General features: G+C 37.4%; 1 protein-coding gene across 4 annotated transcripts in view; it reads right to left on the bottom strand.

Annotated features, from left to right (window-relative positions):
* Positions 1-10484: 10484 nt before the first annotated feature.
* The window catches only part of ADGRG6 (adhesion G protein-coupled receptor G6), a 152410-nt gene continuing 149097 nt past the window's right edge, over positions 10485-13797 (bottom strand). For all 4 annotated transcript variants that reach the window (XM_081530966.1, XM_081530965.1, XM_081530967.1 and 1 more), the window contains one exon: positions 10485-13734. Coding sequence is in view for 2 of the 4 variants with exons in the window: in XM_081530965.1 (XP_081387091.1) it covers positions 13556-13734 (179 nt within the window). In the remaining 2 variants the exon portion in view is untranslated. The remainder of the gene's footprint in view (positions 13735-13797) is intronic.

The raw sequence follows: 13797 nt of genomic DNA, 5'->3' as shown, positions 1-13797 counted from the left end.
TTATATTTTCCAATTTCTCCACCTCTTTTTTTGTTGTTGTTCTTTCTCAATACTTTATCAAGTGTAGTAGAAAAGCTTTTGTATACATATATATATAGTATGTATAATATATATTTTAGAAAAGTTATAAATTTTTGCTTAGCTAAAAAAATTTATAATATTTTGATTCCACTTATTTAACTTAGTATGAATCAGTTCAGTTCAGTTCAATTCAGTCTCTCAGTCCTGTCTGACTCTTTGGGACCCCATGAATTGCAGCATGTCAGGCCTCCCTGTCCATCACCAACCCCCACAGTTTACCCAAACCCATGTCCATCGAGTCAGTGATGCCATCCAGCCATCTCATCCTCTGTCGTCCCCTTCTCCTCCTGCCCCCAATCCTTCCCAGCATTAGGGTCTTTTCCAATGAGTCAACTGTTCGCATGAGGTAGCCAAAGTATTGGAGTTTCAGCTTCAACATCAGTCCTTCCAATGAACATCCAGGACTGATCTCCTTTAGGATGGACTGGTTGGATCTCCTTGCAGTCCAAGGGACTCTTGAGAGTCTTCTCCAACATCACAGTTCAAAAGCATCAATTCTTTGGCATTCAGCTTTCTTCGCTGTCCAACTCTCACATCGTACACGACTACTGGAAAAACCATAGCCTTGACTAGACGGACCTTTGTTGGCAAAGTAATGTTTCTGCTTTTAAATATGCTATCTAGGTTGGTCATAACTTTCCTTCCAAGGAGTAAGCGTCTTTTAATTTCATGGCTGTGATCACCATCTGCAGTGATTTTGGAGACCCCAAAATAAAGTGTGACACTGTTTCCACTGTTTCCCCATCTGTTTGCCATGAAGTGATGGGACCAGATGCCATGATCTTAGTTTTCTGAATGTTGAGCTTTAAGCCAACTGTTTCACTCTCCTCTTTCACTTTCATCAAGAGGCTCTTTAGTTCTTCTTCGCTTTCTGCCGTAAGGGTGGTATCATCTGCATATCTGAGGTTATTGATATTTCTCCTGGCAATCTTGATTCCAGCTTGTGTTTCTTCCAGCCCAGCATTTCTCATGATGTACTCTGCATATAGGTTAAATAAGCAGGGTGACAATATACAGCCTTGACGGACTCCTTTTCCTATTTGGAACCAGTCTGTTGTTACATGTCCAGTTCTAACTGTTGCTTCCTGAACTGCATACAAGTTTCTCAAGAGACAGGTCAGATGGTCTGGTATTCCCACCTCTTTCAGAATTTTCTACAATTTATTGTGATCCACACAGTCAAAGGCTTTGGCATAGTCAATAAAGCAGAAATAGATGTTTTTCTGGAACTCTGTTGCTTTTAGTATGAATAGAATGCTGGATTTCTAATTTATATTCACTCAAAATTTTGATATAATTTCATGTATTTTAGCATCTAGTATACTGCTAAATGTCTAGAAGATCTATTATCTTAGTGATTTAAATGCTATGGTATGATATGTTTCCTGAATATTGACTGGATTTTTCTCTCCCCAACCTGCTCAGTGTGGAGGCTGAATTCTGCCTCCTAGATGTAGGAGGCAGATGTGCCTCCACATCTCTGGAACCTGTGACTGTAGGTATTTGGCCATAATAACTTCACATGTATGATTCAGTGAAGGCTCTTGAAATGGGGAGATTATTCATGGAATTCATTGGCCTTAAATGGAATCACACATGTTCTTAACAGAGGGAAGAATAAGGAATTACACAGAGAAAAGAAGGTGATGTGACTGAAGAAAAGAGATTTAACTTTAGTGATAAAGGAAGAGAATTGCCTGGCTGACACTTTGACATTGCTGTTGTTCAGTCACTCAGTCGTGTCTGACTCTTTAAGACCTCATGGACTGCAGCACACCAGACTTACCTGTCTTTCACCATCTCCTGGAGCTTGTTCAAACTCATGTCCATCGAGTCAGTGATACCATCTTGTCCTCTATCGTCCCCTTCTCCTACTGCTTTCAATCCTTTTCAGCATCAGGGTCTTTTCTAGTGAGTTGTCAGGTGGCCAAGGTATTGGAGTTTCAGCTTCAGCATCAGTCCTTCTAATGAATATTCAGGACTGATTTCCTTTAGGATTGACTGGTTTGATCTCCTTGCTTTCCAAGGGACTCTCAAGAGTCTTCTCCAGCACCACAATTCAAAAGCGTCAATCCTTTGGCACTCAGCCTTCTTTATGGTCCAACTCTCACATCCATACATGTCTACTGGGAAAACCATAGCTTTGACTAGACAGACCTTTGTTGGTAAAGTGATGTCTCTGCTTTTTAATATGCTGTCTAGGTTTGTCATAGCTTTCCTTCCAAGGAGCAAGCGTTAGCCCAGTGTAAAAGATTTGGGACTTTTGGCTTCCAGAATCATAAGAGAACAAACTGGTATTGTTGTAAGCAACTGAGACTGTGGCAATTTGTTCCAGCAGCCATAGGAAACTAATACACTCACATAAAGAGATTACTGCTAAGTTCAACTATGATTTAGTTTATGGAATAAGCATGCACTGACTGCTAAAAAGTATATATGGGGAGAAGGGATAATTAGGGAGTTTGGGATGGACATATACACACTGCTATATTTAAAAAGGATAACCAACAAGGACCTACTGTATAATACAGGGAACTCTGCTCAATATTAGGTGTCAGTCTGAATGGGAGGGGAGTTTACAGGAGAATGGATACATGTATATGTATGGCCAAGACCCGACCCTTCACTGTTCACCTGAAAAAACTATCACAACAATGTTAAATCAGCTATGCTCCAATATAAAATAAAAAGTTTAAACAAAAAAGTATATAGGTGTCTCAAATCAATTTTTTCACTGCTTTTCATTAGGAAATTGCAGGCATTATTTTATAGAACCCCAAAGACAGTTGTCCTAGTTGCTTCTCTAACAACTATCAGATTGTTTTATTTTTAAAAATACATACGTAAAGAGAAGCTCACAAGTCATAAATGCAAATTGATGAATTCTGAAAAAGTGAAGGTTTTCATGTTATCAGCATCCATCAAAAAATAGAACATTCCCAGCACCACAGGAATTCCCATGGTTCCTCTTCATAGTTGCTTCATATCACCACGAGCTTTCTCCCAAACCTTACTCCTATCTTTTTCCTGTTTTGAACCTTATACAAATGAAATCAACAGCATGTAACCTTTATCTAGCTTCTTTCTCTCAACATAGTGATGCTATGTTTTGTAACTAGTGTCTTCATTTTCTAGACTGGGTAATATTTTGTAATGTGATTATAAAGTGGTCTGTCTATGGCACTGTTTATGGACAATAACATTGGGGCTATTACACACAGTACCATTATGGATATCATTGTGCATATTTTTTAGTACACACAACTTGTCTATTAGTCACATATCAAACAATGAACTAATTGGGCCATAGGCATGTGACTGCTCAACCTTAGGAGTTACTCTAAACAGATTTCCAAATTGTTCTATCAGTTTATATTCCCAACAAGAATGCATGAATTCTAGGTTCTTTTGATACTGATGGTTTGTAAATGTTAGTCATTATGAGGTGTATATAATATCCCTTGTGTAATTTTAATTTTAATTTTTTGAAGTTCAAGTCTTTTGGCCACCACTCTATTAGGTTATCATTTTTTCAAATGTAGGATTTAAAAAATATTTTGGATATGAATCTTTTGTAGGATCTATGTATTTCAATATTTAATAATGTGCATTGTCAGTCTCTTAAATAGTAAGAACAGAAGTTCTCAGCTTAAAATTGAAGGACAAAAATTTAACAATATGTTTGCATTGTCTCTTTAAGAAATATGTACCTACTCCAAGGTCACAAAGATTGTCTCCTATGTTACTCCTATGTACAGAAGCTGTATTATTTTACTTCTCACATTCAGATTTACCAATCAACTAGATTTGATTTTTCAGTGAGTGCAGTAGCAATCAAATCCTATTTTTTCCATATGGGTATTCAATTGACTCCATATTATTTATTGAAAAACTTTCTATATTCCATAAGCCATTGGTTTTGTCATAAGTCAAGACACCATAATGAATGTATGGGTTTATTTGTGGACTTTCTATTCTATTTGTATATTTGTCAAATCTCCATGACACTGTCACACTGTCTTAATCACTATAGCTTTATAATAAGTCTTGATACATGACAATGTAATTTTCCAATATGAATCTTTAAGATTGCCTTATTATTAATGATTATTTTTCTATAAAAATTTAGTTTTAGCTTATCAATCTCTACACAGAAAAAGAAAGGACACTGGGGTTTTAAACAGGATCAAATTGATTGTATAGATCATTTTGAAAAGTGGTATTTTTGTATTATTGACTTTTTACATCTATGAACATGATATATAATAGACCTATTTGATTTGGATCATTTTCAATTTTTGTCAAAAATGTTTTACCTTTGTTATTGCAGAGATCTTGTACTTAGAAGATTTCTTCTGGAGGCTTAATCTTCATATTGCCTAGTTTCATATTTTCATTTATCCTTTTATAGGAAAAAATAATATTGGTAACTTTTATGACCATTTCCTGTGTAAGACATGCCAGTGGTCAGTAGATATCTTCTGTTACTTTCTTGCCTGATGAAGGGTGAAAAACAAATTACAAGTTCTTCTACTTGAAGTTTCTTTGTTGTTGTTGATGATGTTGAGGGACTCTGCTGGCTTACCGTGCAGACCCCTAATCTATTTAGAAAAATTTTTTCCTGTGTTTAAGGACCAGACAAATGCCTGGTAAGAGTTTTTGCCCAACAAAGAATTATGGGAGTAAGACCAGGAAACCTGGGCACATTCCATCGGTGAATCTTACAGACATTTGTGCTAAAAAGAATTTAGAAACAAGAAGGGATTCGAGTCCAGGGGCTTTGCCCTGTTGTTTCGTTGTGACTGAAGAAAGCAAGACTTTGAACGTTATAATTCTGAAAGCCCCTCACACTAGTGAGAATAATGGATCAAAAACAAAGACAGATTGTGAAATATGGCTTCCTCCCCACAACTCTGGGCTCACCACAGCCTCCTTTAACCCACATACAAGCGAAGTGTGAAAATCAACTGGAGGATCATGGAGAGAATGGCTAAACTTCAAGTGTTCCTCTTGAGTAAACAAGGATCATCCAAAATAGCAGAACCAAAGTTAGGAAAAAGATCCTTTGGAGGAAAAAAAATTTCCAAGTGAACTGGGAATTATTTGGAAGAATGAAAGCCACAACTATGTTAGCAATCCCTTATAGCTTTTGTGGATAAGGAAAAAAAAATCCAACCAACACTTTGTAACTACAAACTGATTTTTCTATAACTATGGCAAAGAGCTAGTAAAACATTTTCTAACTCTTGTTTGGAATCCTTGCTTGGAACTGTTCCTGAGGAGAAAATGTCCTTTTGACAATTCTGAGTATTTAGAAGACATTCTGTGCACAGAGTTATCTACCAAAGTTTTTGAAGAAGCAAGTTTCTGTAAAATTTAGATTAAAATGCTAACTGGAAGTGGGCTAATCAAATAATGATAACTTCTACTTGCAGAAATAGATGTATTACTTTAAAATATATATATAGTAAGATACTACTATTCTGGTAGCTGTATTGACCTCTAAGCTATCTCCAAGCATTCGCCTTACTCCACTCCACATCTTTGCATTGCCATAGATGATTTCCCAGCATCATGCCTCTGTAAACTGGTGTTTAACACAACTTAGACTCTCACGGCCCTTGAAAAAGAGTCACATGAAATAATACATTTTTAAAATGCTTCTCAGGTCTTTGGCAAGGAGTTCCTTGCTATAACTGCCCTCCATAACTGATGTGCACACAACTCTCTCTAATTTGAATGCAAACTGGGCTGAGACATGCAGGACAACAGTAGATAAGCTCCTCTGAGCTGTGGGGCATGTCCAGTGTGTTTATTACACGGAACCTATTGGTTTTGTCTTTCTTACTCACCCAGCAAGAGACCCTGAATTGGCCATCTGAGGCACATTCTTGGCAACTGTCGGAACTGTTTTGCTTGCTGTCTTTGTATTTCCTGCTGATCTGTTTTCTTCTTTCCCCCTGTGGACTGTGCACAGCATTGTAACACAGCTGGGGAGAGAAATGGGTTTTTTGTACCTATGCTGGAAGGGTAATTAATTCCACAGATTTGCTAAAAGAAAACTGGAATTTTAATTCTGATTTTCACAATGAGTAGGTACTGCCTCACTGCTGGGGCATCTTCTCTTTGGTATTTGAGTGAATTTTCCTACTACTTTTACCTGCAAAAGATTTAATTAGTGCTCTGAAAATACTTATGTATTTGCATAGAAAAGGCATTTATTTTGGAAATAAAAAAGACATAGAATGCATGTATGCCATTGAAAAATTGAGACTGGAAAAGATCAAATGTCTTGCTTGACATTTAGTTTTGGGGTCTTTGGATTCTGTGTTTAAATAAAAGTGACTGACATTTTTCTATTTAAAGATGTTAAAGAGAACTATAAAATTCCAGTGCTGGAAATATTTTAGCTCTTTAGTGGCCCCTTTTATCTACCAGATAGATAAACTAAGCCCCATCGCAGATGGGTGACATACTAAAGTCACACAGGACAGACCATTACTCGTGACCTTTCTTCTACACTCTGTGATTCCTTCAGAGGAGGAACTGTTGGCTTTAGCAAAATGGGATCACTCCACCTTTGCAAACCTTAAACAATATGGATTCTATATGATTGCTTTCTCCAGTTCTTCTCATCCTTACTATTTAACAGTATCACTGCTCATCATTCTTCCTGCAGGCTGTACCATGGCTTTCTCACTGATAGAAACTCCTAAACAGACAGTAATAGAACCCAGGCTAGTAAGCTGGTTGGGATCTCAGACTTTTCTTTACATGCAAGGAGTCAGCCAGAGCAAAAATATACTTACCACAAGTTCACACAAAGCAAGTCTAACAAATATTGTATTTTTGTTAGCCAATTACCACTGTTCTCTCAGCAACTTACCAGCCATTCAAGGAAACGGATGAATTTATCAAATGGGGATGAAGAGAAATAATTTTCAAGTGACCAATCAGTTTGGCTTTTAAAACACTGATTTCACACAGTGAAAGTAGAGAAAAATATCCCTTGATCCCAGATTCCTCAAAGTCTGGCCACAGGGTTCCATGAGGACCCTTTGTGTTCACACATTAAATTCCTGGATTTTGAAGCCAGGTTGAGCCAGAAAAGTTTCTAAGACAGTTGCTCAAAAGCAGGTTTGTGTGCTTAGTCACCTCAGAGTTCAGTTGAACCTAGTTCCCTTTCCAAAACCATTAAAAAGGATTTAGAGTTAACTTTAAACCAAAATCTTCTTGTTCTTATCCTACTTGACCGTAGCATATAAGGGGACATTGAGCAATGTGGGTCAAGTGTCTTGAATAGTGTGATACTACTATATTTTCCCCTTTACTTTGTATTTCTAGTCCATATTCTTATAAACTCACCCAAATTCAAGGTACTCTGAGATCTACTTTTCCAAAACATGAAATGCAAAAGGACCAGGTAAACTCCATATAAGTTCAATAAACATGAACCAAGCACCTGTTATATAGCCAGCAGTATGCTATTGCCTGTGAAAATGATGAGAATAAACATAACCCAGTGCATCAGACCTTAATATTAACGTCATTCAGTAGAAGAGCTATACACCTAGAAAAATTTTAAAACCAAAAATACAGGATACTGCATCACGTGTAAGTGCTCGAGACATTGTAGGCACTTGCTGTTGCTGTTAACAGTGTTGTGGGAGACAATGTATTCACTCTAATTTGCCAGTAATGATTACAGAGCGGATCTTCACCGATAAACTGATTCTTTTTTTAAGTTACAATAGTTTCAAATGTGTCAGGTCTGTCAGCTCAGGCCAGTGAACAGGGTTGCAGAGTCGGACACGACTGAAACGATCGAGCACGATGTACAAGTCACTTAAAATCCTCCATTGACTGGCTGAACTGTAGGATGATGAGGCAGGAAAATACGGTAGTGCTCTAGAGATCTTTCTTTTGCCCCTAGGGTATTTAAAAATCTTTATTTTGCTATGACTTTGTTATTTTCTCACACCATTTGATCTATGTATATCTATTAAATTATATTTAATGTGAATATCAAGTATCTTACTCTCATTGACAACCTGAATTTATAAATATCATTTAAAGCAATTCATGATGAAAATAAGCCAACAGAAGATTTAACTTAAAAGATGAAAAAAGACTTTGGGGTATGTCTCCAATTATTTGTCATCCAATTATTCAAAAATGTTTGAGATAATAAAGGTTTGAGACTTTAGAATATTAAATATTTGGTTGTGAGCTTGAAATAAACTAGTTTTTCAAAACACACCAAATAAACATATTTTGATATAATGATTTAGGGAATGTACTTGTGAAAGCTACTCTGAGGGCAAACACCATGTATTAGTTTATTTAATTTAATTCAGCCAGGGACTTGCATTCCTGAGAGGTTGTTTCACATTTTAATTTTACTCAGATCCCCGTCCTGATATTACTGTCCTTAGAACACCCAGCAGATGAGAGAGCTTCTAATCATTTTAATTAATAAAAATCAGAAATCTAACCCTGACTCACTATCGGTCCCTTTATACCTCCTTGTCTCATCTAATAATCTGTAGTTCAACCTCAGAAGAAAGCTATGCCTCTTCTTCTTCTTTTTTTTTTTTTGGCCACACAGGCATGCAGGGTCTTAGCACAGCATATGCAATCTTAGTTCCCCGACCAGGGATTGAACCCACACCCACTGTGTTGGAAGCACAGAATCTTTTTATTTTTTAATTTTTTTTTTTTATTTTAAATTAGTTGATTTATCTATTTTTTAACTTTGCAATACTGTACTTGTTTTGCCATACATTGACATGAATCCACTATGGGTGTACATGTGTTCCCCTTCCAGAACCCCCCTCCCACCTCCCTTCCTATCCCATCCCTCCGGGTCACCCCGGTGTACCAGCTCCGAGCACCCTGTATCATGCATCAAACCTGGGCTGGCGATTCATTTCACATATGATAATTTACATGCTTCAATGCCATTCTCCCATTATCATCCCACCCTCGCCCTTTCCCATAGAGTCCATAATACTGTTCTATATATCTGTGTCTCTTTTGCTGTCTCGCATACAAGGTTATCTTGACCGATTTACTAAATTCCATATATATGTGTTAGTATACTGTATTGGTGTTTTTCTTTCTGGCTTACTTCACTCTGTGCAATAGGCTCCAGTTTCATCCACCTCATTAGAACTGATTCGAATGTATTCTTTTTAATGGCTTAGTAATATTCCATTGTGTATATGTACCATAGCTTCCTTATCCATTCGTCTGCTGATGGGCATCTAGGCTGCTTCCATGTCCTGGCTATTATAAACAGGAAGCACAGAATCTTAAACACTGAATCACCAGAGAAGTCCCCATATGCCTCTTCTCTTTGCCAGGGCTAACCTTCTCCCTGTAATTCATATCCCCACCCTTGCATCTTCATGCTTACTCTTATTTTTCACTAGGGAAGCAGAAAAAGAGAACAGTTAAGTATTCTTCCTTGATATGAAGAGGGAGGGAAGGAAGAGAGAAAGAGGGGAAAATGTGAGAAAAGCAGGAAAATTGGGGGAGGCAGAAAAGGGAGGGAGGGGGACAGAAAGAGGGAGAGAGAGACAGTACTTTTATACGAGAAAAATAGAATGTTACTCAACTGGAAACACAGGTATTCTTCCAAAACACTGTGTTTGCAAAGCCCAGTTCCTTCAGATTTCGAAATACTACAAACACAGATTGGCCTGAAAATCAATAAGTGTTTCCCACCTACTTCCCACTGGTGCTCCCCTAGCTTCAACCTGCTATATGTGACTGGAGATGAAGCTTCAGCAACTGCTTGCCTGTTTCTTAACATGGCTTGGCCAGGAGTTGTGAAGTTGGCTCAGAAGACCTGAGTTAGCAGTGACCAGCCAACACGCCTCACAACTTAGCACTAAGTAAGGCCGTGAGCCAAATTGGGCCTTGGCTCTCTGCGGAGAGAGTTATCCTAAATAATCACAGCAAAAGGAAGTGAGGAGGTCCTGCTCTCACCATGCAAGTCAAGTTGGCTAAATTCTGTCATTTTCTAAGCCTCCCACAAAGAAAACAGTGACTATAAATGTGAAGAAAAAAAAACATCCCAAGACCTAACTTCTATGTCGTATTATTGATTTGGTGCCCTTTTCAGGAGGCTGAAGACTTCCCAAAAAGGAAACCTACATTACTTTTAATTTGCCACAGAGCTTGGCTTTGCATCAGTCATCTCAAGAAAATCTAAGAACTTCAAAATGCATTAATCCCCAGTGAACTGGATCTTTCTAAAATACTCATTCTCAGTGTTTTGGCAAAGTCACCCCATGTCACTAGCTTAATTGGTGGCAGGTTATTTTCCAGTTGTCAAATAATCTTTTCCTATTTAAGAGGCAGAAATAAAAACAGTCACTCATAAAGGAATTGAATAATTTGGATCACAAACAACATAAGCATTTATTTGAAAAACATTTTCCATTTAAGTAAAACGGCAAATCAGCTATAGTAGCTTCTTTACTGCTTATTCTAATCTGCACTCACAGTCATTTTTTATTCATCAAATTCAGAGATACTGCTACAGAAAACTATTTCACAATGTATTTAGAAAAAATATATACAGTCTCTCTGATAGAAAGTTAATTAAAATAACAAAGCCAGGCAATATAAAGGTAAGATATAAAACAAGCTCACATTTATAAACACAAATAAATAAATATATACAAAAGAGTCTATGCCAACATTAAACAAACAAAGCTTTACAACGCAAGTCATGGTGACAACAATGGAAAACATATCGGGATCCTAGACTGACTCTAACATAATGTAGTTTAAAAAAAGGAAAAGGAAGAAAATAAAAAAAACAACAAAAATTGAAACTCTTTTCCAACTCTCTTCCAACCCCAGAGAGTCTAAGTTGATATTATTCTCAAAGTTAGGCTAAACTAAATTTTGGCTCCAGAGCTAAATTCCTGAAGTTCTGTTCTGAGGGGGCTAAATGAAGGTGAGAACTGCATGTGTAGAACTCAAGTCCACTTGCAAATGTTTCTATTCAGCTGTTTCTCCATTTTTTTTATCCTTACCCGATTACTGGAAATTTCTAAAGTGGAGCTGATACTGTCGTCAAATATGAAAAAAACATTCTTCCCAGATCTGCATGAATACGAGTATAAATTCAGCTGTTTCTCCATTTTTTTTATCCTTACCCGATTACTGGAAATTTCTAAAGTGGAGCTGATACTGTCGTCAAATATGAAAAAAACATTCTTCCCAGATCTGCATGAATACGAGTATAAATCAAAGATATTTTTAAAGCTCTCACTTTAATTACTTTTAACTGCATAAGCACTTCGGGTAGAAATCTCACAGTTGAAAGCTAATTAAATTCTATCATCTCTAAGGCTTGGAGGAGAGTACATGAAGATTCAGTGACTAGTTAAGGTTAACTTTCATCTAGATGCAACCTCTGCCAAAATAAGCAGCCTGTTAACATACAAACCAATGGAAAATGATGTGACTCTGCTGTAGGGAATCTTAGTGACCTCAGATTTACTATCTTTTCCTTCTGTCTACACTCCTCTCCTGTGAAGGCCAGACTGAGCCATGCTTTTATCTCCCAGAACAGTGTTCCAGGAAGCTACAAAATGGAATGGTATGAACACTCATTACCACATCATCACCTGTTTGGGTCTGGCAAAAACCTTCATGACTGAGGATGAGTGGAAGTTGAGACGTCCCTTGGTTGCTGCACAGTCTAAGAGCTTTTCTATGTCTCAAACTAAGGGCTACCTGCTTTCCGCACAGAGGGAAAGGTCCCCAGGTGCTCAGGCTGGCTTCTGCCTTTAAGCAGTTTCGTTCTGCCAGAATGTCTCGTCTTCTCATCATTTAGGCTGCTTCCAGAACCTGAAATGTCTCAGATAACCCAGAGCAAATGTAAAGGTACAGCACATATTGAGACCAATTTCTAAGAAACTGGACACTCATCCATCACTTAAGAACAATTAAAATGTGGTCTCCTACACATTCACTAGCAAGCACATTACTCAGGATAGTCTGAAAGTTAGGCTAAAAGCTGCTTAATATTATGCATAGCTTATATGCAGAAACCTAATCCATAAATAACACCCCATCTATCTTGCCAGATCTCCTCTGGCTCTTATAATCAGAGGACCTATATACAAATAGTTTTTGGGCTGGCAAGTGTAGACCCATAAGTTTATATATTATTTTGATTATGATAAGTCACCCACCTAAGTCTCAGTTTATATTCTTTGGAACAAAACTCTTGAAAGAGGAAGTAAGAGGCTTTTCATTTGTGCAAATGGAAATATCTTAAAAGTCTCTGGAGCTATGACAAGACCATAGAGTCTCAATAGTTGTTTTTCCCAAAACAGCAAAACTGTTGTACACAGCATGCCTAATGGAAATTCCATTCCTCCCATGAACCCATGGCTCAATATACAGTAGAAGATCAAAAATAGAGGTGTAAGAGGTTCATTCTTCAACTACTGTGAGGTCCACTGTAATGAAACCCCGACACTAAATTTGATTCAAAAGTATAGATTAAATTATAATTAATAATGATGTTTAAGTAGTGTCTTGAACAGGATAAGTGAAACAAGATGACTTCATATTAACTAGGTCAAAATTCGGGGAATTCTTTCTTAGGCACATTGTGGTCTTCATGGTTAAACATTTGCGATAATGGAAAATATGCCTTTCTAAACTTCATCAGACATCCTTCTTTTGTTATCTGTAGTTTAAAAAAAGAGGAAATGCTACTGCATTCATGGAAACTAGCACTGAGATGGGACTTGTGGGCATCCAAAATAGTTTTAAATATTAGTATGCTTTTTTAAAGATTTTTTTGGATGTGGACCATTTTAAAAGTCTTCATTGAATTTGTTTCAATATTGTTTCTGTTTTCTGTTTTGGTGTTTTGACTGCGAGGCCTGTGGAATCTTAGCTCCCTGACCAGGGATCGAATCCACACCCCAGCCTCACCCCCCAACATTGGAAGGCAAAGTCTTCACCAGTGGATCACTAGGGAAGTCCCTATTAGTATGCTTTTGCTTGTTGGGAAAGATGATGGAGCAAATGGCCATATCCAAACCTAATTATTAGGTGGAGTGTGAATAAACTCTAAACTAAACTTGTCCGTAGCCTGGCCTGTTTCTTGTCCTCTAACCTTAATATTTCACCTCCCAGCCCAAGTTCTGATTGGTCAATTCAATTATATATTTAAAAAATCCTATCCCCTGTGGGTACTGAATCATGCTGTTCTCAGTAGTGAAGTTTTAGTGATGGTGGAAACTCCCCCATGGAAGAAACACACTGAAAAGACAGATAGTGAATCTCACAAACGCCTTCTTCACAAAACACATTCTTCATATATATATATACAGTTACCTAGGTAAGACCACGTTTACGTCTGCTAGTCAGAGTTTGACTGCTTGCACATCTTTGTGTTTGTGCAGACTGATTCCTCTTTCTTATATTAAAGATATCAAAACTTTGTGCTGTGGCTGAAAGTGTCTGACATGATAATATTTTTATAGAAATTATCTGAATGAGCATTGCAATAACCCTTGACCTTATCAATGACCTGATGGACAGGAATGATCGATGTTTGTTCTCCATCAGTATGAGTCAGTTTTGATGAGGACTTGTCCATGGAAGCATTGTCTGAAAGAAATGATACAAGAAATTAGGCTGCAAGATGAGCTGGTGACATGCCTGAGGACCACC

This window comes from Giraffa tippelskirchi, chromosome 9 (genome assembly GCF_054371585.1).
Source record: "Giraffa tippelskirchi isolate mGirTip1 chromosome 9, T2T-mGirTip1v1.2.pri, whole genome shotgun sequence".
Classification (NCBI taxonomy): domain Eukaryota; kingdom Metazoa; phylum Chordata; class Mammalia; order Artiodactyla; family Giraffidae; genus Giraffa; species Giraffa tippelskirchi.
This window is presented reverse-complemented; position numbering and strand designations above follow the sequence as displayed.